At 40.8% G+C, this 25755-nt stretch overlaps 1 protein-coding gene across 1 annotated transcript in view; it reads left to right on the top strand.

Annotated features, from left to right (window-relative positions):
- Col19a1 (collagen type XIX alpha 1 chain) overlaps nt 1-25755 on the top strand; it is a 298384-nt gene that overhangs the window by 266728 nt on the left and 5901 nt on the right. Inside the window, exons 40-48 of the mRNA XM_028767241.1 lie at nt 715-768; nt 4512-4556; nt 7289-7333; nt 7463-7525; nt 11222-11257; nt 11402-11446; nt 13914-14084; nt 16497-16563; nt 24972-25100. Of these exons, the coding sequence (XP_028623074.1) occupies nt 715-768; nt 4512-4556; nt 7289-7333; nt 7463-7525; nt 11222-11257; nt 11402-11446; nt 13914-14084; nt 16497-16563; nt 24972-25100 (655 nt within the window). The remainder of the gene's footprint in view (nt 1-714; nt 769-4511; nt 4557-7288; nt 7334-7462; nt 7526-11221; nt 11258-11401; nt 11447-13913; nt 14085-16496; nt 16564-24971; nt 25101-25755) is intronic.

The raw sequence follows: 25755 nt of genomic DNA, 5'->3' as shown, positions 1-25755 counted from the left end.
CTTGTGGGTGCTGGGAACTGAGCCAAGGTCTTCTGCAAGAGCAACCAATGCTCTAAACCACTGAGCCTCTCTCTGGACCAACTCTACATCCTTCTTGATCACAATGTTTATTTGTTCAAATAATCAGCATCTTTCAACATAGATTTTCCAAATATCTTACTAAAAGATCTATAGTCTGGGACCATGCGGTAGAATATATATAAAGGGCTTTTACTTGTTTATTTAGTTTTGTTTTTTCAATGCTGTCTATCCCCTCTCAGTACCCATCAGCATGTGCAATGACTTAGAATGACTGAGGTTACCATTCCTAAGCGTTTACAGACGTGTTAAGGATATTACATGTTCTGCTTGGAGATCTCTTGCTTCATAAAGAGTTCAATCTTATTATATCATAAGCTAGCCACCCCAGGTGTCTCACAAATTGGCAAACTTTATTAAAATCTGCTTTTCATTTTAATTCTTACTAAAATCTGAGTTATTAATAAACTAGAGGGTTTCGTCCTAATTAGATTCTTAATCAGAATAAAAACAATTAATCAGAAAATGGCCTGGAGAATAGCTCTAATTCCCAAACCTATTTTCATACACCTAATTTGGAAAAAGAAGATACTATTCCCTTGCCAAGTTTCAAATCAGTATTGAGGAACATAGGACATAAAGACCCTGACTTTAAACCGTTGCTTATAAACTTTTGGTTGTTGTTCCTCTTTATAGGGAGAGCGTGGTGCAATGGGCTTGCCAGGACTAGAAGGATTTCCTGGTGTAAAGGTAAGCACAGAAGTCAAAAATGTATTTGCTCATATTCAGAAATGTGTATTTACCTCCTATCATGCCAATAACTGTTTTATTAAACATAAAATGAATGTATAAGAAATGAAACAAATGAATCTTTTCTACTTGTGGGACTCATTTTCTAGGGAAGGATACAGGAACTAATTGGATATGCGAGATAAAAACAATGATATCAGGTAATACTGCAGAAAGAAATTAAAGTAGAATGGGTTGGGTCCAGAGAGATGGCTCAGTGGTTAAGAGCACTGGCTACCCTTTCAGAGGATCCAGGTTCAATCTCCAGCACCTACAGTGCAGCTCCCAACTGTCTGTAACTCCAGTTCCGGGGATCTTCGCCAAAATATATATACAAAAACTGATGTACGTTAAATAAATGAATGAATCCTGGTTTTTTTTTTAAAAGTAGAATGGGTAAAGGGCATTATGCATGCTTGTGGTGGGGCCCCCACAGTGATCATATGATATCCAAGAAAGCAAGAGCTATACAGTGACTTAAAGGAGGTGAGTTAGCCACCTCTTCATAAGGTTGAAGAAAGTAATTCATGGAGCAGAAGCTACAGATGTTAAGATCCTGAGACAGGCCACCTCCTCCGGGGGTAATAGGAAGGTCAGTGTGTGAATGCAAAAGTCTTGGGTATGAGGTCTGAGAAGTGGGAGTAGCATAGAAAGGTACCCCCTCCCCCCAGCACATCAAGCCATGCTGCTCAGTGTGGCGACTGGAGGAACTGTATCCTTTGCTACAAGGGATGTGAGAGATCAAGATGAGCTCCGGCATGATCTAGTCTTCAAGCTTGCTTTCTGTTGCTGTGATGAAACATTCTCACCAGAAGCAATGGGAGAATAAAATGGTTTATTTGCCTTATGCTTCCATATCACACTCCACCATCAAGAGAAATCGGGGCAGGAGCTCAAGCAGAAACCTGGAAGCAGAAACAGAAGAAGCTATGGAAGAGTTCTGCTTCTTGCTTGCCTTAACTCGCTCAGCTGATGTTTTAAGACACCTGCCCAGTGGGGGCATCACCCATATCCATCATTAACTAAGAAAGTGCCCAGCAGACAGGTCTATTGAGCCATTCCATTGAAAGCCATTCCCCAGCTGAGATAGCCTCTTCGTTGGTAACTTTAGTTTTGTCTTTAGTTGTCATAAAGTAACCAGAGCATCTATTACATTTGATGAAAGTTGTCTCACAGATGTGGGATTGGTAGATCTATCTTGGTTCATGGTGTATTAGAAAATAAATAAACTCATGCTTCAAAGAGGGGAGCTAAATAAACATGAACAAAGAGACTTATTTGTCATTGTAAAGACTTTAATCTTTGACTCTAAGTGAAACCCTGAGCCATTGATAAGAACAACAACAACCAGTTGGACAGAAACAAAGCCAGCTAGAAGGTGGTGTTTGTCAGCTTTGTAACAAACGCCTATAAAGAAAAAACTGTTGTTTCTGCTCATGGCTTGGGAGGTTTCCCCCTCCAATTGTTCTCATTGCTTTTGTGGTCTGTTGAAGAAGTAAAATATGCAAGAGCCTATGGTAGCCAGAAAGCAAAGAGTGAGAAACAAGAGAGAGCTATAGTCTCAGATCACCCCTCCAATGACCTGACGTTGTTCTGTAAGGGTTTATAGACTAAAGATTTCACCATCTCCCAATGGCACCACAGACTGGCAAACAAGTCTTCAACACAGCGGCCTTTGAAGAACTAGAGTGCAGACCATTCCAGTATCCAAGTGGATACTGTTGGTTGACTCAGAGTAGATATGGCAGATAGGGTAAGAGATGACTAGGTTATAGACACAGTTTGAAGAAAGAATCAACAGGGTTTTCTGATTGATTGAATGAGGATAAAAACTAAAGAGTTGTTCAGGAAGACTCCAAGTTTCATGACTAAGCAACTAGCATGATGGGTAGTCAGGAATGGAAAGAAAGAGGTATGAACAGACCAGTCCTCTCAGTTACTTACGTTTCTGCAGCCAAGTGCGGACTTTCAAGTGAAGACACAGAACAGAGGCGAATGGGTTTAAACAATGCCCTGGCTTTGATAAGTGAGCACTTAAGCACAGCTATATGAAGAAGAGATTCATGTTAACAACAGGGAGAGATGAAAGCAAGTGACTGCAGAATTCTAACTGGGTTAAAAGAATCAGGCCATGCATGGGAGTGAAGGATAGTGAAAACTTTGAACCATAATGAGTCAAGGGTCTTGGGATGCTGATGGCCGAAAGCTGGAATGTTTGAGAATAAGATGCTGGGAGGCGTGTAAATATTGACAGTATCCCAGATGTAATGATGAACACATGAGGCAAGATGATTAGAGAAAAGAGATTCAAGGCTGTGAAGATTCTCAAAACTGGAGGTCTTCTGAACATTGGTATTTATCATACATGTAATAATTTCCACTGGATGAAAAGTTACGGCACATTCAAGATGGAACAAATGAGAATTACGTGGGTATATCGTTTTCCTGATTGTTTTTTTCTTAAGTTTTAGTTGACACATAATGGTTTAGAGGTGAACTATGAAGTCGCTATATGTGTATACAGTATATAGAACTTATATCAGGATTGCTGTGATATAAGTACTTCCAACATTGGTTACTTCTTTGGGACAAAAATATTGGAGATCTGCTCCTCTAAGTACTGTAAAATAAACAGTGAGTTATCACCGTGGCCATCCTACTGTGAAACAAAACATGGTGGCTTACAACCATCAGTAATGGGGTCTATTGGCCTCTTCTGGCAGGCAGATGCACATGCCGATATAACACACATACAATACATACATACATACATACATACATACATACATACATATATAAATCTTTATTTTAAAATTGTCATTGTATTATCCCATGTGTAGTTGCCAGCATATGAGGCATTGTCAACTGTATCTAAAACACCACACTGCCTCTTGCAAAGCACCCAACTCATTCTCAGAGCAATTAAATGGGTTTCTCTGGGTCAGCAGAGAAGAACTAGAGATCTTCAGTTCTCAGTCTTTCTACTCTAACCCTTGCATCCAGGGGGGTGAGGTTAAGGAGGGATTTCTAGAAAACGTTCAGTGTGATTAATCCTTCAGATCACAGTAATGATTTTTATTATGGGTAGAATTTTAAACATTAACTAGCTTTAGCTGTAAGAATGTATGGTTTCCTTTTAAAATAAGTCAAAGGAATATTACGAATAATGGTCTTCATTAGGTTTATGAATCACTTTGTTATCCCAAGGGAGAAAATATAATAGGTTATATTGTGCCTTCATTGTTTTCTGTTCTTCTAGCTTTCTTTGTTCATGTTAACATCAGTTGTACTTATCATACCCAAACAAAGCTTTACAAATCCAATTTCTTTGAATTACATAAGTACTGTATTCGAATCATTTCTACCCCTTTTTCTCTCCCTCCAACTCTGTTGCCAACCCCACACCCTCTTAAATTCACAGCATCTTCTTCATTATTCACACTTACATAAACAGTTGGTATGTGAAGACAACCTGTTAAGGCAATTTAGTTTTGACTTTGTGTGTGTGTGTGTGTGTGTGTGTGTGTGTGTGTGTGTGTGTGTGTTTAGGCTTGGCTGTTACTCTTGATCTAGGCCTATGGCCTTGTGAGAATTTTTCCTTCCATACACAATGGCATGTCAAATTACTATTTGACCAATGATTCTAAAAGTAAAGAGTTGATAGACGTCATTATAAGTAGCCATTTCTATCTTCATCCCAACAGGGAGATCGAGGCCCAGCTGGTCCTCCAGGAGTAGCAGGTATTTCGGTGAGTTGGGTTTATCTCATCTTAGCTTCACAGGTATGTGTTTCTGTGCCCATACTCAGTCTGTACCTAGTGGTCAAGGAGGCTTGGAGTATCCTGTGACTGTAGGGGCAGCCACTGCCCAGAGCTTGTCTCTCTTTCGACCTTGGTGTGTCTGTTCTTTATTTTGATCTTTCTCTTTTGTCTCTTGTTTTTCCCTCCCAAGTTTCTTAGGAAATCCAGTTACCCATGGCTGTGCATTAGTGTGTGTGCCCAGCTGTGAAAACACTTCTTGTATCTCCATCCCTGTCATATTGCAACATTTCTCCATCTTCCAGAAGCCAAGCTCACATCCTGGGGCATGTACATCAGGCTCCCTCACGCAGCTGTAATCTGCCCGGGTGCTTGCCTCACCCAGGGTTATTAGTGGAGCTTTATTGCCGTTAATGTTCCGCCATAAACCAGGCCTCCATCCTCTCTATCATTTTTGTTGCTCTCGGGTGTCAAATGCTTTTATCTCATCAAGGTCTTCGCAAATGAATAGGAAGTACTCCCGGAAAGGTTGAAATCATTTCTCTGAGCCCTTGGGATAATTCTGATCTTCATTCATGATGCCCTCATTAAAATTTTGTGGTCACGGTTTATGAATAAGAGGCCCATTTGTCACTTGCCAGGTGACCCTGCAGGGAAAGTCTGGTTATCATGTAGCAAGAAAGTTGGTGGATACCATAGGAAGGAGCATTGTGAAGACAGGAAAGAGCCCTAGTCTCAGCCCCACCCCACTGCAGCTACACTGTCACCACCCCATACTACCTAAAGCTTCTGGCCACCATACCTAAAGAGGCTCACACTACCTCCCCATAACTGCACTGAGCTAGCTCAAATAAACAATAAAGTGCTGCCCAACATGCACATGTTTCACAGAGAATGATATTCTTTATCAAATTTGTCCGGACTGAGACTAATATGTGTGTAATTGTAAAGGCAAAAATAATGAAAATGACCTTCTCTCACAGGCACTCTTGAATTTTTATAAAATGAAGATTCTTTATGAGAGTGGGATTTACATTGAATCTCAGGCCCTGGGCCCACCCCACCACCACTACCACCACCACCACCACCACCCCTCCTCACAGCATTTGGGGCTCTCTTTCTGGAACTGTACTCAGAACACTATCTCAACCTTTTCCCTTACGCTCACAAAGAAATTCGTCTTCTCATTGCAGTCATTTACACGTGACTTTAAGAAATTCTGCTATGACCGTAAATTAAATCTGTCTTCAAAGAGTGAGTACTGGATACCTATAAAGTCATCAAGACGTGTATAGAAATTTCAAAACGTAGTTTAAGTGAGAAATTCCAGAAGTGTTTCTGGAGACCATAGATTGGCTGAAATATCAAGACATTACATTTGGTCTGACGTCTGATAAATGCACTTTAAAATCAGATTTCACAACTCCGGAAGCACTTGGCAACTCCAGAATTAGGAAAGGTTAAAAGCTGGACCTAGTGCACATGTGCAATTGTGTGATTTGAAATTTGTCTTTTACCTGGTCCTTGGAAAATAAAACAGTTAAGAAAGTCTACAAGTGATAATGGCTACAAAACAGAGGGTATGTTAAATCTTATTGTAGATACATAGAGATACAGAGATATATTCTAGTACTAGCTAAAACTATCGAGATGATAACTGTAGTTGAAGCAAAGATAAAAATCATTTGGACATGTCATACCTACTCAATAGAGGTCCCCAGTACCCACTCCTGCATTTTCTAGAACAGTCTGTCTCTTTCCAGTGTAGCTAAGGCTACCCAGGGCTTTCTGTCGAATGTCTTTCTTTCTCCCTTCTCTGAGGGGGATCACCTACCAGAATTCTAAAGCAGATTGAAAAGGAGGCCTCGCCCTTTCAAGTCTCTGATACTCACCCATATCCCCACACCGCGTTTCCCAGCCACAATTAGGCCCATGGAGTAGGAGGCCTTCTTCCACAGCATCCCTCCCAGCTCAGTCTGACACTTGGCGCTTCATTTCCCAGTCTCTGCTGGACCACTGTGCTAGTAGCCTTTGATGACAAAATACTTGACAGAAGCCACGTGAAGCTCAAAGTCCACAGGCAACAGCCCATCAGAGCAGGGAGGACATGCCAGCTGAGGTGGGCTGGGCAGGGGCAGAAAGACCTTACAGCGTTGCCTGTTGACATGTTGGTAGATCAGATATTAGAGCGCTCAAGCAGGAACCAGAAGTGGATATGACCTTCAGGAACACCCTCTGAGAAGCCTAATTGTTTCTGCTGGAAAAACCACAGCCTAAAGGTTTACGATCTCCCCAAACTCCAAACTGCCACCAGCTAAGGACCAAGTGTTCAAATACATGGGCTTATCATTAATTATGGAAATGTTCCACAGACTTGCCCACAGGCCAATCTCATGGAGGAATTGTCTCAATCAAGGTTTTCTCTTCCTAAATGACTCTAGTTCATGTCAACTTGACAAAAACCCACCACCCCACTCCCATCCTTAACCTACCACCTAGCGTAAGGAAGAGGCAAAAAGACATAAGGACTTCTAGTAGTGAAGATACATTGGCTTCCAGTGTTCAAAAGCACTCCTGGCTCCTGTCTGCACTTTCTAGTGTGTATCTTACAGCCCCTGGATCATGTCCGGGTCTGAATACTATATATAGTAACTCTTTAAACTCCAGGAAGTCTGTGGCATCAGTAGCATGTCTCTTAACATTTTTATTTGATTTTCTTACAGGGAAAACCTGGTGCCCCAGGCCCTCCAGGAGCTCCAGGGGAGCCGGTAAGCTAACACCTCCTTAACAGCAGATACACTGCTGTTAAGTATCCAGCAACTACTGTTGTAGTATCCAGGTGCTAGTTTAAAGAAACTTTTACTAATGTTCTTCCCCCCTTTGGGACACGTTTATAGGGCGAGAGAGGACCTGTTGGAGATACAGGTTTTCCTGGACCAGAGGGACCCTCGGGGAAGCCAGTAAGTACTTGTTTACCTTCTAGAAACTGTTTTCTAAGAAATGTTCTAAGTGTTGCCTCTTCATGTTCCTCCTTAGAAGCTTAAAGTTTGAGCCAGAGGCTTCAAGGAAATATGAATTGGTTCTAAAAATTGAATTAGGGGATACTGGCAGGGGATTCCTTCTGGAATTTTCTAGAACTCTACCTGGTGTTTTTATATCTTCAATGATGATGAGGTGTGCCCTGGCCTGCGGAGTCCTCAACAGGGTACCCTAAGAGAGAAGGGGAGAGAATGGAAACGACAGGAGACACAAAGAACAAGAACAAGACAAATTTTCTGATCAAGGTCCGTCGAGCTCTATTTTCTCAGGCAATTTATACAGGCAGGGAAGGGGATAATGTGTTTGGGGGAATTTCACAGAAGCTGGGCGTTCTGCCACGGTGGATATCTTGCAGCCCCGATGTTTTTGTCTGGCTCAGGGCGTAGCGACCACTTTCCTTAGGGCACAGTGACCATTGGCCACCTGCTTTCTCAGGAGTCGATAGCTGAGGAAAAACAAAACATAAAAATATTTTTTCAAAATGGAGTAAGGTTGGCTCCCAGGAAAGGAGAAGTGAAACTTTCTAAGCACTAGTAGACTCATTATTTGTTAGTTCTAGTAACTTAGGCAGAGTTAAAATTAAATGTCCTATCAGATCCTAAAACATGAAAACACCAACTTTGTTAAAGAAAAATAAGTCAGTTACTAGGAGAGCTAGCCAAAGTAGCACCTTCATGATAAACTAAAGCAGAAAAATCTCTTCGCAGGCTCCTCCTTCGATACAGGCCTTGTCCCAAAACTGTTACCACTAACCACTGCAGTGGGTATGTCACGCCCATTCCCTAAAAGTGCCTGTAGCTACAGATACAGAGTATTGATTTGGCATTGTGACAGTCATTCCCACCCAGCATTTATATGTCTATGTCCTCCTATGAGCTGAGGATGTGCTAGGCCAGGAGCCAGGGATTTGAAGTTCTGGGGTGTTTTTGTTTTGTTTTGTTTTGTTGTGTTTTGTTTTGTTTTGTTTTAAGGGTTTTCTTTTTATTTTTTTTTTGATTTATGCAACTTTGTTAAAGAAAAATAAGTCAGTTACTAGGAGAGCTATTAGTTGATCACTCATCCATTGACAACTCACATAATTTATTCAGAGCTTTAAAGATTTGTTTATTTTATGTGTATGAGTGACTGCATATATACATACAACCATACATACATATATACATACACATATACATACATATACACACACATATAAATGTATATACATATATGTATATATGTATATATACATATACACCATATGGGTGCCTGGTGCACATGGAGGCCAGAAGAGGGCCTGGGATCTGGAGTTATAAAGGCTTGTGAGCCACTGAGTAGGTGGTAAGAGCCAAACCTGGTCCTCAGAGAGAGCAACACATGCTCTTAACTTCTGAGCCATCTGTCCAGCCCATCCTATTTCCTTTGAATAGAAGATCTTGGTCATTTGCTGTGTTGTATATGAAAGGGAAGGTCTAAAAATAAGTGGCACTAAGGAATTTTGTTTAGTAGTTCTCTGACAGCTCAGAGGGGGTGCATGATCTGGCCATCATCTCCTCAGAGAAGGCAACACAAGAGACAAAAGGTGTATGCTGCTTAGAGTCAGACATTCTGGATCTGATCTATGACACTGGGTGTTTTACGAGTTAGTTGGGAAACATGAGGTATGGAAAAGCCTGCAGTGCTGGCTACAGGAAGCCATATGAAGTAGACACTATAACAGTGCATTCTGTCGTCTCCCCTTAACAAATTCCTCCTCCTGACCCCTTGTGAGCCACCTTGTTAAAGGATTGGGTTTCCAGGATATAATACAATACGTAACTTGTATTAAACAAACATATTTGAGCAACAGTTCCATGCAGTGACTGGTGTTGAGAACTGCTGAAGAAGGGAGAGACATAACGTTTAAGGGCAGGTTGCCACCCTAACCCTGTGAACATACACACAGTGCTACTTGGATTTAGTCCGTTATCCAAAGAAGAGACCGTAAAGTCGGGAGGAGGTCATGTTAAGAGAGATTCTGGAAGAGATGGTGGGGAAATGGGGCATGGAAATGATCATCGTTCACTGAATATATGTACAAATTTTTAAAAAAACAAATTGTGTACATTCTAAAGGTTCAAAGCATGAATTCTGGTTTATATTTGATTTATCTTTTATTCAGCTGACCTGCTGTTTCTCATTCTCTCCTTAATCAGTTTGATCTTCATGGCTAGTGTTCTCAGGGCTAATCAATTCTTTGAACTATACACTTCAGGTAACATATTCTTAGTTAAAGTATTCCCATAATTCCCAGGGTACTTCAGAGAAGTCCCAAGCCTATGGTTGGGTTACCAACTGCAACAGATGTCACCATGATTTACAGCAGCGAAAACAGGTGGCTGTCTACAGCCGTGTCCTTATGGACTCTGTTCCTGCACAATGAAAGTCTCTCGGGCTTTCAGAGAGCATGTCCAGGCAATGCCTGCTGGCTAGGAAACCTCATCCCTCACCTTGATCTCTCTCTTCAACTCATATCTCAAAGTCACATCTGTGGTTTGGCTCTAGGTATTTGGTTTGACCCCAGGCCCTATTCCTCTCGCTATCTCTAGTGAGCAATTCTCTTCGTTTTATAAATCTCCAGCAGGGCTGGCTTTATGGCCACTTCTAGAATACCTTTTAAAGGTTCCAGAATTTCCAATTTTCTAATAAAAAAAAATACCACTGCTTAGTAATCTCGAAAACTACAATTACAGACTCCTAGCTTTCATTTTCTATTTTTTTCAATCTGAAAAATAATGATTCTTCTCCAGCTGAGAGTTTATTTCATAATAGGATCATACTCAGGCTATATTGTAACCACCCCCCCAGAAACAAATGACAGCATTTACCAAAAAAGGCTCTGCATGCTCAAAGCTTGTTAGACGGTTGTTACATTGATACTATCCCCAGGAAGACTTGAATGAGTGTCCCCACATACAGATAGGCAGTCAGTGATAGGGCAAAGTAAGGATACCAGCAAAGGCAACTTGATGAATTGGTGAGTTTAACTGACATTACAGGACTTTAGGTGAAAAGCTACTGACAAGTGCTTGTACAAATGAAGCCCCATCACCAGAAGCCCACTCCAGCACAGATGATACCCACAAAATGATAGAACCCCTAAACTCACTGTAAAACTTGCAGGCAGCACAACAGGATGAGGTATCACTTCTAGAAATTCTGTTGCTTCTGGTCCTCTTCCAGGCATCTCAACTTGTCTGAGGATGTCTCCTTCTGCCAATATAATCTTGGGGAAGGAGAAGCATAGTGAATACACTCAGTTTCAGGAACTTCCTAAAGATTTTGAGTTGTTCATCCTGAGTTTTGACTAGCTTCTCTACTCTCCTGAGTTGTAAACTCACTCTTACATTCTACTCTGTGTGCTTGAAGATGAAGATGCTTCTCAGACGAAGTCAATCCCCAGACCTGGTCACTGGAACCATGAAGTGGCAGTCAGAATTTGAACTCAGGGGGCACATGGCTCCATCGACTCGACTATGTAGTCTATCTTGCCATGCAGATTCACAAGATCAGAAGAAATATGTAATGTGATTTTTTTTGCCCATTTAACTATGACTGTATGCAGATAAGGAATAAAAATATTCTTTTTGTCATTTTAGGGCATAAATGGAAAAGATGGATTACCAGGTGCTCAGGTATGGGAAAAAAACAATTTAAATAGTATAAATTCTTAAATTTTCTAACTTGTAAGTGTATCTTCAATGTTCTACCACTTAGGTCAGTCAGACTAATGATCTTGGCAAGCAGTGGTTTTTTTAGTGTTGATATCTTTTTTCCAGGGCATCATGGGTAAACCTGGAGACAGAGGCCCCAAAGGAGAACGTGTAAGTATATCACTACTATGGTTGCTGTTCACATCTCTCTGATACAACTGCTCGAGCACTTGGCCACACACCAAAGCATGTAGACAACTTTGATTCTCCAAACATGAAGTGGTTAGGGCGTACATGAAACACTATCTCTACTGGGCATAGAATGTGACCTGGAAGCAGGTCATGCCACAGGTGTGCCTGTTCGTCATGCAGACCCAAGACTAAACTTCTATTCCAGTTTAGAAAGTGTTTTATTACCTTCTTGAGACACACTTGCCAGCTTTAACCACCACCCAAATCCTTTTTGCCAACTAAGGGATTTCTCACCCACAGTGCTTCGGATACTTAGAGGCAGATCCATTTTGCAATGTTTGACTGTCTCTTGTACATTCATGAGGCCTTGTTGGCATCTGTCCACTTGATACAGTAGCACCATTGTCTCTCCAACTGTTGCTATTCAAAGCATCTTTAGACATCACTAAATGCCTTCTAGGGGTCAAAACTGCCCAGGCAAAACTGACCACTGATACACACTTACTCCACTGACCAGTGGAATCTGCAATTTCACTACAACTCTACATGATACTGGGTGCTGTCACTAAAACTTACAAGTATTTTCTGTAATGAATCTTAATTTCCTAGTAGGACTCATGTCCCTGAAGCCAGTTACTCAAGACTTCTTATTTGGCATAAACCTATTTAGGGCCACTCTTCTGTATGTGGCCACAGATGTGTTTGTGCATCAGTGTCTAATTCACAATTTTTTATTGTTACACAAGAAATTCATGATAATGGAATGAAGTATAAAAAACAAGATAACATACATTTAAGAAGAAAAAGTCTTCCAGGCATCTTTACACAGGGATAAACATTTCATACTTCAGGTACATTTCACTCTTCCACTCATACCTATAATCAACATCAAATATGTATTATTTTGAAGTTGGATTGACAGTATTTTGTAAACATTTGTTCTATTGGCAATCTTCAGTGACTGCATACATCTTCTGAAGTCCCCTTTTTCTAAGCTGTTATTTTCCTCTCCAGTTTTTTTTTAACATCCTTTTTTAGGTGTGTGTGTGTGTATGTGTGTGTGTGTGTGTGTGCATGTATTGTATGTGAGAACCACAGAATGCTTGTGAAGGTCAAAGGACAACCTATGCTGGTCAATTCTCTCCCTCCATCACGTGGCCTGTGTGAGTTAAATCATCACTATAATGACAGGTGTTATGTGCAATTTCAGGCCTGAAAAGACAATGGGTAATGGGTACTGGCTCAGCTATCTCACCAGGCCCCAGACACATAATGTTAAGGTTTCACCATGATCATGAAATATAGACCATAGATACAGGTGTGCTAATAAATCTGGGTATTTCTCCAGGCATGAGCTGTCTGTATACTGACAAGACAGCATTGGTACTCTGGCCATCTGTTTTCTTTCTACACGGCTTCTGTGTCACCTTCTATACCTCACGATCACATTAATACCTATGATTGTTCACTTACTTTCACTATTTTGTTAAATCAGAACAAATACAGGCAGGTTTTTTTTCCAGACCATTTCAGTTAAGGGAATAGTATGGTAAATTCCAGACAGCCTCTAGCGCCAGCCCATCACACTCAGCTGAGACCTCACTTCCTGAGTCATACAATTGAACACTGAAAACATGTGGCTGGACCACTTGCTGTGGTGTCACACTTCTTCCCTTGGGCACACACAGTATAGACACATGCCCAGAAGAAAGGCGATACTGAAAACCCTGCTGTCACATTCAGACATGTCTAGCATCGTGTTGCTAGGTCTCACAGATTCTTACAGTTCATATACACTCTCGAATAAGTCATCTCAGAGACAGCCCTCCTTCCACGTGCCCCAGTCACTTAGAGATTTTGTTTAAGCTCTCTTCTCTTGCTTTCTTGAGTGGTATATGTTTTTCTTCACTGAATCTATGTGGAAACCCATGTAAAGCATGACTATAGAAGAAACTCCAAAGGACCTACGCATGCCCAATGAAAATGCAAACAGAGAGATAACCATATGATTCAGAACAGGTTTTGAGTTTTTCCAGGTGAAAAATCTCAGTGACATACTCCTCTTGGCCATTTCCTTTTATAACTACAGTAGACACCCAGACCTGAAGTGCTAGTGGGTGCTGACTTCCAGACTTGACATCGTTCTAGACCGAATGAAGACAACTCTCATTGTCACTAGGATCTGTATGCTGAGAGATTCCAAGGGGTCTGACATTGTTTGAAGCATTTTACTTGGGTATATTAATTTCTCAACATTCCCCTAGCTAAAAGATACTACTAACATTAATATTTTCACATGCTAATGATACAAGCTGGAGTACAGAATGGAAGTATATAATCCAAGGGTTCGCAGTAAATAATGCCAGTATGGACTCTGGAATTTTGCTCTTAACCACAGCTGAGGCATTGCTAGAAAATGTGATTTCTTACTTCTCTCCCCAAACAGGGTGATCAGGGAATTCCAGGCGACAGAGGCCCACAGGGTGAACGTGGAAAGCCAGGTCTTATGGGCATGAAGGGGGCTATAGGCCCTGTGGGACCACCAGGAAGCAAGGGTTCCATAGGATCACCTGGCCACCAAGGCCCACCAGGCTCTCCAGGCATCCCTGGCACTCCAGTAAGTGGAGCCCCTGGCTTGTATTGACCAAGGATTATTTTTTATAGTGACATAAATGATGATCATTTTGAAATATATAAAGTAAGCTGGTCTGCATCATTGTTTGAAAGTATGTGCCAGGTTCTCTGTCGACACCACCATTACATCTTAGATCTTCACAACCGACCTGGAAGAAAGGGTCCCTTTTCCTTACATGTTTATAAATGCAGGAGCAGAGTGCCTTGAAGCAAGATCAAAGAATTATTAAGAGGGACAAACTCAGATCTGGCTGATTCTAAAATCATTGTTTGTTTTGGTTTGCTGCATGGGTTTGGGTTTGCTTAGTGTGACTGGGGGAGGGGTGGTATTTGAGGCAGGATCCAGTGGTATAACAAACCCAGGATCCTCTGGGCTCAGCCTCCCAAGTGCTGGGATTACAGGTGTGCACCCCTATGCATGCCCCAAACCATGCTTTTACAATACAGTCTGTAGTTGCTCCTCATTCAAACATACACTTCTGTTTCACACCGGGACTCTCTTCAGTTGGCCACCTGAGCAAATCTGCCCTCAAGTAGGAATTAGAGCAAGTCTGTGATCACAGTAGCCCTTATCTCACTGATATTTCAGGAAGATCAGTATGAGGCCATTCAGCTGAGGAGTATAGGAGGGTCCTGGATCAAGTAGGAGAGTTAAAGACTCTCTCTCTCTCCTCAGACCAATTAAAAGCAGGGTGTTCCCTCTCTCTTTCTATGTCTTTATTTTTACCTCATTGCTAAACCATGCCTACAGAGAACCTGCAAAGCTTGAGTGTCCGCTTGTACTATCAGTCATTCAAGTTCATTTTTTTAATTTAAAAATGTATACAATATATACTATCATGTATTCCCCTCCCTAACTCCCCCAGGATCCTCTCCACCCGAATACCCAACACACCCAATTTTATGTGCCCCCCAAAGTAAAATAAATACAAATAAGAAACAAAATAAAAAACAATCAAGAAACTAAATTCCACAAAAACAAAAATCAAAACAAAACATCCAAAAAAACCAAAAACAAAACAACGCAATACACAAAGATAAAAAGATGGCCAAACAAAGCAAAACAAAATAAGAAATCCACAAAAATACCATTGAGTGCATTTTGTATTGGACAACTACTCCCAGGCATGGGGCCTGCCCTCAAGGGTGGTTTTTCCATGACACTCCGTTAGAGAGAATTGATTCTTCCCTTTGCCAGCACGTATCACTGCATTAGGGGTGGGGTATCACTGCATTAGGGGTGGGGCCTGCATCCACTTCCCTCTCAGTACCTACATCTTCCAAGTTTATTTTCCTCATACACATTGGAAACAACATAGTAGCTCTGACCAATAGAAACCAGCACCTTATGAGCACACTGAATGGCCTTTTTCTTTTTTGTATCTAAAGGAATGGTTTGTTGTGAGTGAACAAGCACACCATATCATCATCATTCATGCAAACAGGATGAAGGAATCTGTAGAGAGGAATGATGGGAAACTCATCAAGACAGGGACTTTTCAAGATTAAGGGCAACTGCCTGATTTATGGGAATAACAGGGGGCCATGGCTGAAAGCCACATTGCATGAAGATTTCCAGCAGATCTATCTAGGCCCTCACCTGGTCATATCCCACTAGGATTTATGTGTTTGTCAAAGGGTGTGATTGGCAGTAGACGGCGTCTCTGCATCACAACCTCTAGTGGGCTCTATGTTGTCTTCACTGCCATACATGGAGCCTCAGAAAATAAATACAAATGCAAAAATAGTAATGAAAATTAAGCATGGCTATTATGAATGATGGTTTTTATCAATGGGTTAACCATTCAGCTGACACTACTTACCTACTTACGGTTACCAGGTATTTCAGGCGTTCTCTACTAAAAAATGGTTATTATATTTTTGTTAATATCTATGTTACAGTAACATGAGACAGGCAAACACGAGAAAAATCAATTTTATAGGATAATCCTGCGATTCACCATTCTGTTTTGGGTTTTCTTCCTTTAGAGGCACGTGATGTCACTTGCTATGGTCTTTAACAGTATCCAGGAGTGGATGTTTAATTGTGATGGCTTAGTAACAGCATGGCATTGTTTGGGCCTTTTAACTGTATGTAATAAAGTAACAGAAACCTTTATCTCCTAGGTGTCTATAGCCGAATTTCTCCACTCATAGGAGAAATGTTTGTGTCACTGGTTATCATCCCAGTCCACAGCTTATAAAGTAGCTATGAACTTCTGCTTATCCTAGCATTTGATCTAAAAAGATATTTATTGCCCAAAATAGTGCACTGCCAAAAGCATTTTGCTTGAGAAACATACACCCGCAAAAGTATGCCAAACCCAGCATCTCTGTCTCGTATCTCCTTTTGTGCCCTGCCCTATTTTAACAGACATTCTTTTTCCTCCTTTAGGCTGATGCTGTTTCATTCGAAGAAATAAAAATGTACATTAATCAAGAGGTCCTAAGGATTTTTGAAGGTTAGGTTTGCTTTATAATACTTTCTAGACTTTTCACAAGTTCCCACTTCCCATCACCCTGTGGGGAATCCCCTCAGGAATTCTTCAACTATAACAGCAGTCTTAGCAGATAACCCATTTCCTGGAGAGGCAACTCCCGTTGACAGTTAAATTTCCTCTTTAAACCGTCTTTCCTCACCACATGTCCATAAGATAACACAGGTAAAGTACCTTCTGTTTATGTAACTACCTTTCAAGTATTTCAACACCCATCGGACTCCACCTTAATTTCTCTATGGAGTAAGTGTGTCCATCCCAGGGAGATGCAGTATTTTAACTGAAGTGGGTTACAGTGTGATTTGATCTAGATCAGGGTCAGCAAACAAAAACAACCAGCTGCTTCTGTCTGCTACAGGCAGGCTTTTATGTGGCCTACAAGCTGGGAATGGTTCTCACATACGTTAAAGGGTTTCCCACCTGAAATCCAGATCTCCAATAATGTGTTTTGGGGTACAACCATGATCACTTCTTTTCATACTTCTCCAGTGCTTCAAAGCTGGTAACTCTCTGTTAGAGAACAGAGCGGGAGTTATCGGCCAAGAAACCTGCACTGGGTCTCATGGCTCCCATCTCTTTTGCTGATAAGCACCATCAGCCAAAAGCAGGTTGCTGACACAAAACACCCTGATTCTACATGGAGTCTTCCAGCTCATTTTTGGATGCCAGTATTCTTTGTGGTGTTAACATTACACTTAAATTTGCAAAGTCCGCTTTGCTTTGGATCTAACGGCCCTCGAATCAAGCACCATGGAATAGATGCTAATTTTCCCCACCAAAACATTCATTTCCCTTACGGAGGACACTCTTCAGCATCCAGCACTTCTCATACTCCCAGGGGAGCACCGAATATGGACAGCTGCGAAGTTCTCAGGTCTCGGCGCAAACTGAAAATGTTCAAAAACATATTTTAAAATTTTAAGAAAGCACCAGTAAAGCATCAAGCTGAGCACAGGGCCATTCTAAGGATGGAGGTCTATGTAAATTATTTAGGTGTCATTGCCACGAAGCCAGCACTGGACATGGGACCTCCAGGGTCTCACACAGCATGTATATCTTTAGTTGCCTATAACCACACAAGGAGAAACAGCACACGATTCATATTGGTTTTGCATTGCAATCTAAAGCCCTCTTCTCACTTTTAGTATTTATAGGTGACGCTGTTGGTGATAACCCTTTGTCTCAGGAATGAGGTTCTGAATGCTGTTTTTTAAAGATTCTTGTTATTGCCATATTTAGGAGTTCAGAAATAGCCAGGCAATGGTGGCACAAGCCTTTAATCCCAGCACTTAGGAGGCAGAGGCAGGCAGAGCTCTGTGAGTTCAAAGCCAGCCTGGTCTACAGAGTGAGTTCCGGGACAGTCAAGGCCACACAGAGCAACCCTGTCTCGAGAAAAGAAAAATAGTTCAGTAGTTAGGCCAGCATCTAGAGGTTAATTGTTAATCACAGAAACTGGGCTGGAGAGATGACCCAGTGCTTAAGAGTATAAGTTTGGTCCTCAACCCCCACATCCAGCCTCTCAAAAGCATCCTTAACTGCAGCTTCAGAGGATCAGATTCTCTTTTCCTGACTCCAAGGGTACCTACCTGCTCTCACACTGGCCACCAACCACACATACACATAATTTCAAAATGAGAATCAATTATATAAAAAAAGGATGTCAGAAACTATAACCGTGTTATCAGAGAAAGAAAAATAACATGTTGAGGATACATCAGGTGACAATTTTCAAGGTCCAGTGCATACTGTAATGTGTGACTCATGACATCCTTTTCTGGGGGAAAGCACCCAGTTACTAACCCTCAAAGAAGACTCTAAACTGCCCTAACTAGCCACTCTGCAGCTACTCCCATGAACAGCTGTGGTTCTCAGAGGATTGGTTCTGGCTAACTCACCTAACTCGTACTTCTAAGTAGCATAACCTCTAAGCCTGTGTCCTTTCACTTTGGATTTCTGCCCAACCACTGAGTTGCCCCCTGGGAAGCTGACAGCTATGGAATCAATCCTCCCCATGTCTCCTCTGGCTTCACCCCCATCTTTCCAGATGCCTCTCACCTAGGATCCTAGTGAATGGAAAGACACTCTACCCTCTAGAGAGCTTGCCTACCTCCAAAGCCACAAGATACTTTTCTAGAGACCCAATGGAAATCTTTCACTTGAAACTTCTAAACTCCAATTCCATGTGTGAGGACAGCTCTCCTGACACCAGCCTGGCAAATCTGTCTACTCCCCCAACACACACACACACAACGTACCTGAAACCTACAGTGTAGTTATTTAGCACTTAAACTAATTTGCCCTCAAATCATTTTCATTCAGTCCATTTGATATTTTTTCCACTCAGAAATCACTCTTTCTGTGGCTTCTGAACACCCATTTCCAAGAATAAAAAAGCGGTGCTCCATTTTCACAGATCACACTGTTTCGAGGTCGGTTCCCTCTTCCACAAAGGCTTCTCTGTAAGTGGAGAGATTAATTGTCACATTTCAAAGCCGTTTCAGCAAAATAGCACAGTACAGTTAAATGCTGGGGTACAGTCACGTCCGTCTACAGCCTGTTTCTTAGAGGTTTCATTAGAGAAGGTATCAGTAAGTGTTCCTGCTGTCTCTCCACTTTTTCTGTACATCCACAGCCTCAGGAGGGTCCTTCCTCATCAGCAGGAGCCCAAGTGGGTCTTCACAAAATGCACCTTCCCAGGCCTAACAAATAAAGGGAGGCAATTCTCCATGATCTCAAAGCTAGGTTCCAGTTGGATCACAATACAAAAGCATTCACTCTAAATTTAGGTCAAATTCCTACTTTGGTTGTCCAATGTGACATTTTTTGCAAGCAAGGTAACCACGATGAGCAGAGACAGATGCTACCCACAAGACCTAGCTTAGCATCTTTTGTCCTTATGAGGACATAGCCATTGACAATAATACTATCCACATAAATTAGGGGCTTACCATATCAGAGAAGCATAGGTTTTTCTATGGCCTCACCTTATAATACTTGAGCATTTGTATCTATATGAAATAAAAATTATGAAGTAGTAAATACAAACTATCAAGACTCTTTCCATTCTTTAAACTCCCAAAACCAGATGTGCATCTGAGGGAGAACAGGAATGTTGAGTTATTTCTGCTTTTGGATTTCCAGTGTTCAGGAAACCTGTGTTTTCTCCATTTTTACATATACTATACATGAATATGAATGAATATACTATATTGTCCTGTTCTATTTCAGGGTAACATGTCTTTCCTCTCTGTAGATAAGTATGTGTATATTTGTGCATATACATGGCATCCAATAGATACACATCCTGGGAGATACAGTAAATATTGTCCACAACATAGTCTGGACAATTTTTTTATTCCATTTGCTGCTTCTGTTTGTCTGGGACTCACACAATATCAGTCACATGACTTACAGGACTCTCTCTGTCTCCAGTGACCTGTGGTTGTCTTTTCACACAGAAGGATAGGTTCTGAAGCCTACTGAATATAGGACTTGCCAACTGTGGCTTTCCCGTAAGGTAGCTAGCTGGGCAGTGTAAATAAAGGGCTTTCCATTTCAATACCATAAGTCTCTCTGTGGGGTATACTTTATTATTTATTTATTTATTTATTTATTTATTTATTTATTATTTTCAGTATTAAACCCAGAATCTCACTGAAGTCTGGGGCTGTCAATGCAGAGATCATCTTTCTCCCCTTTACTTATTCATTTTACATTTTAATTAAAATATAGTTATCTCGCTTTCCCCTCTCCCTGTTTCAGAAAGGGAACCTTTGGTTGCAGGACTAGGGAAGAGTCACCAACTAGCTGTTTAGAGAAAGACAAACTCCCCTCAGCTACTTTCTCCTTTCAGGGTCCCCTCATTCATGAGGTTTATGTCTTTATACACCTGGTTTATATATGACTTTATATCCTGGTTGTTTTTCAAGTATCCACAAGGGAATTAAAGCAGATGTGTGAGTTCAGTCTACTATCTTTCCCCATAACATTTCAAAGCAACATGCTTAAAAAAACTGTGAGATGAATATAGCATGATGAACTACAAAGTAAATGAGTCCATAATGTTATTAAAAATTAAAACAAACCTGGGGAATAATTCAGATCTCACAAAATCTTACTATTACATTGCCCCATAGGAGACAAATTGCATATAATTTTAGCAGTTGTGTTTAAAAGACATGAGGGAAAGCCATGGAAAATTATCCAAAAAAAAGCAATTTCCAAAACAGATTATTTACCCTGCGAATGAATTTTATTTTAACCTTAAGGCCAAGAGATAACAAAATTATTAAAGAATGAGTACTTCCCTTGAGAACTCCATCATATAACTAACGGTTCCACAATGGAAAATCAGAAGAAAAGAAGATGACATTATACTAAGATAGTGGGCAATTAAACGTGAATGGGCATTAAGAGAAAAGATTATTTTTCTTTGAGAAACAAAGTTACAAATTTTATTTGTGAAACAGCAGGCAGGTGATAGCCTGTGACACCTGAATCCCTCTTACTTCTTCGATTAATATTCATGTCTGCATTGTCATGAGATCGTTCTCCCAGGAACTAAGTCATCTGTCCGGTCTTGGTCTCGTCTGCCAGACTGCTGGCTCTCGCTTTGCCCAGACAGGTGGAATATGAATGGTTTATGTACACCTCTTCTGAAGTCTTTAATTTTCTGCCTCATTAGAAAGCAGAGCCAAAAACCAGTTTAAATGACTAAGGGGCTCTGAAAACAGAGAGAAGGCAATTAAGAATACAGGCCTTCTGAATTCATTTAGATGCTCAGAAACTATTGTTTTCAATTATAGAGCATTAGGGTAGGGTTTGGAAGAGGTAATTAGCTTATGCTAAATGACTGTTTTCTTGATGTAGCTTAAAGCCAGTTCATTTACAGCTAGAAGTAATTCTTTAAAATAATTGTGTTTTACTAAAATTATTTAAAAAAAAAACTTCCCAAAGTACTTGTAAAACCATTTCATAGGTTGAGGAGAAAAAAAATTACGATGGTGTATATTTCTGTCTAGGCACTTAAGGTAGTAGGTGTGTTTCAAACCATGTATTTATTGGTGTGTGTGTTCACGTGCACATCTACGCATGTTGACATGTGTGCCACAGCATGTGTGGAGGCTGAAATAAAATTCGTAGGAACCAGCTTTCACTTTCTACCATGTGGATCCCAAGGATTGAGCTCAAGCACTCCGGGCTGCACCACGCACCTTCACCAGCTGAGCATCTCAGCTACAAGTTAGTTCTACAAATCACCTTTGAATCACTAAGATAATCTGTCTTTTGAAGAAATTGTGTGGCAGGGAGAAACATTACCCACTCTGTTTCTTCTAACCACGGCAAGACTCCACCTCTTCTAACTTTCTATTTTAAAACCAAAAATCCATATATTAGACTTTTACAATGACCATCTATAAAATATAACCAAAGCAAATTTAAGGGGGGGAGGCAGATTTTATTTATAAATGAATTCATGATGTTGTCAAAATGGATTCCAGATTGAAATACTGAGTACTCTCTTGAGATGGAATTTGATGGAGCAATGCTCTATGTGAAATTAATAGCCAGTGATTCAGTAATGACAATAACTGTCCTGCAGCAGCTGACAGATTTCTAATCCAGCATCTGAGACTTTTCCAAACAGCTGAAGGTGCTGATGGGCTTTATAATACACGTGCCTATAACACATGGTAAGAGTTCTCACTTAAATGATAAGTCTAAATTATTAAATTCTTTAATTCCAGAACAAGAGTAGTTGGTGAGAAAGTCTACAATCCCTAATCCTAGGTCCCACTACAAAAATGTTTGTTCAGGTGTGGTGGAGTCACAACTAGAATGCCAGGAGTTCAAGGCCAGCCTGGGCTGCATGAGAACTTGATTTTAAAAAAATAATAATTAAAAATAAAATCAAGAAGGCTTTGTTAAGTTAATTAATTATATACCCTGTTCAGAAGTTAATTTTAAATTGAAAAATACATTTTATTGGATAATTTATTTATTTACATTTCAAATGTTATCCTGTTTTCTCAACGGAAACCGCCTATCCCGTCCCACCTCCTCCTGCTTCTACGAGGATGCTCACTCACCCACTCCTGCCTCCCACCACCCCAGCATTCCCCTACACTGGGGCATCAAACCTTCACAGAACCAAGGGCCTCTCCTCCCATTGATGCCTGACAAGGCCACTGTCTGCTACAATTGTGGCTGGAGCCATGGGCCCTCCATGTACTCTTTGGTTGGTGGTTTAGTTACTGGGAGCTCTGGAGGTCTGGTTGGTTGATATTGTTGTCCTTCCTATGGGGTTGCAAACCCCTTCAGCTCCTTCAGTCCTTTCTCTAACTCCTCCATTGGGGACCCCGTTCTCAGTCCAATGGTTGGCTTCAAGCATCCACCTCTGTATTAAATTGAACATTCTTACTCATAGTTTCATACTTAAAGTCTTTGAACCTCTTTGTTTTGTGGTTCTTTTAAGTTTCATTAACACATCGAGTTTCTCATTTCTTTGTTTTTGTGTGGAGGGGTGTTGTATGCAGGGTAGGGGTTGGTTGGGATATGTCTCATGTGGCCAAGTACATGCACAGGGGCTACAGAGGATGTCAAATGTCCTCCTCTATCACCCTTTTCTTATTCCCTTGTGACATGCCCCCTCACTGAACCTAGACTTTGCTTTTCATGATAGGCTGACAATCACTAGGAGTCTCAGTAATCTTCCTGTCTCTGACCTCCTCAGCGCTGGGGTTACAGATGCACACAAACCCACACAGCTTTTACCCGAATGCTGGGGATTTGAACTTGAATCCCTGTACTTGGCAGCAATTACCCTTACCCACTGAGTAAGCCCCAACATGCTAACTTTCAGCATTGCATGCTTCCTTTCATCTCAATGTATCATGACATTAATCACTGTCTGAGACTTAATAGTTACATGCCTATGTACCAACTATACACGTGTTTTCATGAGCTGATGATGAGCCCCTGAGAGGGTCCGTTCAGTTAATGTTCTCTGTCATCTCTGGGTACTTTCTTTAGGATGCCTACATCCAGTGGTGTGTTCCAGGCAGTCCGTTACATGTATAAATGGTGATGCCTATGGTGTGCTTCTTGGGAAAGCATCCTGTATTAGGAAGGGTTTAAGTCATAAAGACATATCACTGAATGCTTAACAAAAACATGGCATGTATTTATTGACCTGCTCTTCCCAACAACGTGGATAATGTGTTCATTCCCTGTGAGTTTTCTCCTCCTCCGTTCCAACGTTATCTTAGGCTCACGGAGACACACAGATACGTTTTCTCGTTTTCACTGCTGCCCCTACATTCATCAGCAGCAATGATGAATCTATTTTCCTTTTACCAAAGTAATCATCCTCCTAACAACCTGATTGAATAAAGGGCACACCAGCTAGACACACAACCAGCAAATGCATAGTAATGAGGGAGTCTAGAATTCCTTCTTTAAAAAGTAAAAGTTACTTGTGACAGTATTTGCCTACTGTAGAGCTGAAGTGGGGAAGTGAAGCCAAAGACAGCTTTGCAGTGACTAAATGTCTCTGTGGAAAACGAAGTATTGTCCAAGTCATCTGTTACCATGTAAGAAAATACAGTCCCTACACATGTTAGTCAGTCCAAAGGGTCAACAGCTTGAAGTGTTGCTTAGTCATATTCCTCAGCCTCTAAATCTGGGGTAAGGTCACAGACAGGACCCCAGGCAGCTGCAGCCATTTTGCTACTTGACTGGGGGAAAAAGTAGACACCTCCAAGTTCCCAAGCATAGCTGTACAGGACAGTATGCTGAATGCTCCCACTACATACCCTTTGTCAATGGATTTCCCCTGGGGTTAGCGACTGAGCAGCAACTGGAAAGCTCCTTTATGACCATTGTTATACATTGTTTATTCTGCTTTTTCTTCTCATAAGAAAGGGAAATCTAGTAATCACTCAAAATACAGGGATTGGTTCTCACCATGGAAGTAGGTGTTAAAGAATCTGTGAATATACTTAAAATTACTACACATTCAATACGTGGCTAGAAATAAGTATTTTGCATTTATTCTTAAAACAATTCTTTAAAAAAATTCTCCACAAGTCATAACTGGAAGTTAATTAGACAAGTGTTCTGGCTAACCCACTGCTGGGTTCCAGGAACACTGGTAATTTCTAAACCCTTTGAATGACCCAGTTGTTCTGCTTCTGTCTTTAAACAACTCCATGCAATTTATTCTATATATTTTATCAAAAAACACAGCAGGCAAACCAGTTGGAATGGAATATGTGCTTCAGTTATAAATTGAAGTTTTTCAAAATGTTTGGAAATGCTTTAACATAAAGACACTTCCATCACATGATGTATTTTTTCTTTCATAAATGAAGAGAGGATGGCTGTGTTTCTATCCCAGCTTAAGCTGCCAGCAGCAATGTTGTCTGCTCAAGCTCATGGGAGGCCTGGCCCACCAGGGAAGGACGGGTTACCTGGACCCCCAGGAGATCCAGGGCCCCAAGGTAAGGCTATTGCAAGTGTAATATGTGCTTGCCATAATCTTCAATATTTATAATATTCTAATTGCAAGTAAAGCATGTGTGTGTGTGTGTATGTGTGTGATGTTGTGAACTATCTTTTAAATATTTTATTTTCTAGTGATAAATGTTAATTATTACTACTTCAAATTTAAAACAGATATGCTTGCTACACTGAGTTCATTTTCATGATATCCAGAATGATAATCATGCTGTCTGCTTCTCTATCATTGTCACAGAGGAATCCTAGAGTCCTTTCTGTAGCCATCTTACTGTTAGGTGAGATTCCTCATCTGAGAGTCCTAAAGAAAATGGAAAAAAAAAAAGAGCCTTGGGCAACTCTGCTACAAATAGTCATTTGGGACTAACACCTAATTGGGGAAGTTGAGACTGATGCTAAAGTAGAACTTTACAGATAGTAACTTTTAAAGTATAAACGTAATCTTTTAATTTGTTTTTATTTCTGAGAACTTCATACATGAATACAGTGCAATATTATTATATTTACTCACTTCCCCATCTAACTATTCCAATGTCCCCTCAACATGGGTCCTCCCAAATCCCTCTCTTTTTTAAAATAAATAAATAAATAAATAAATAAATAAATAAGTCACTAAGTCCGGTTGGTGCTACCATACGC

Source organism: Grammomys surdaster, unplaced genomic scaffold, assembly GCF_004785775.1.
Source record: "Grammomys surdaster isolate TR1022 unplaced genomic scaffold, NIH_TR_1.0 171, whole genome shotgun sequence".
Lineage (NCBI taxonomy): Eukaryota > Metazoa > Chordata > Mammalia > Rodentia > Muridae > Grammomys > Grammomys surdaster.
The sequence above is the reverse complement of the archived record's forward strand: the minus strand, read 5'-3'. Positions and strand labels throughout refer to the sequence as shown.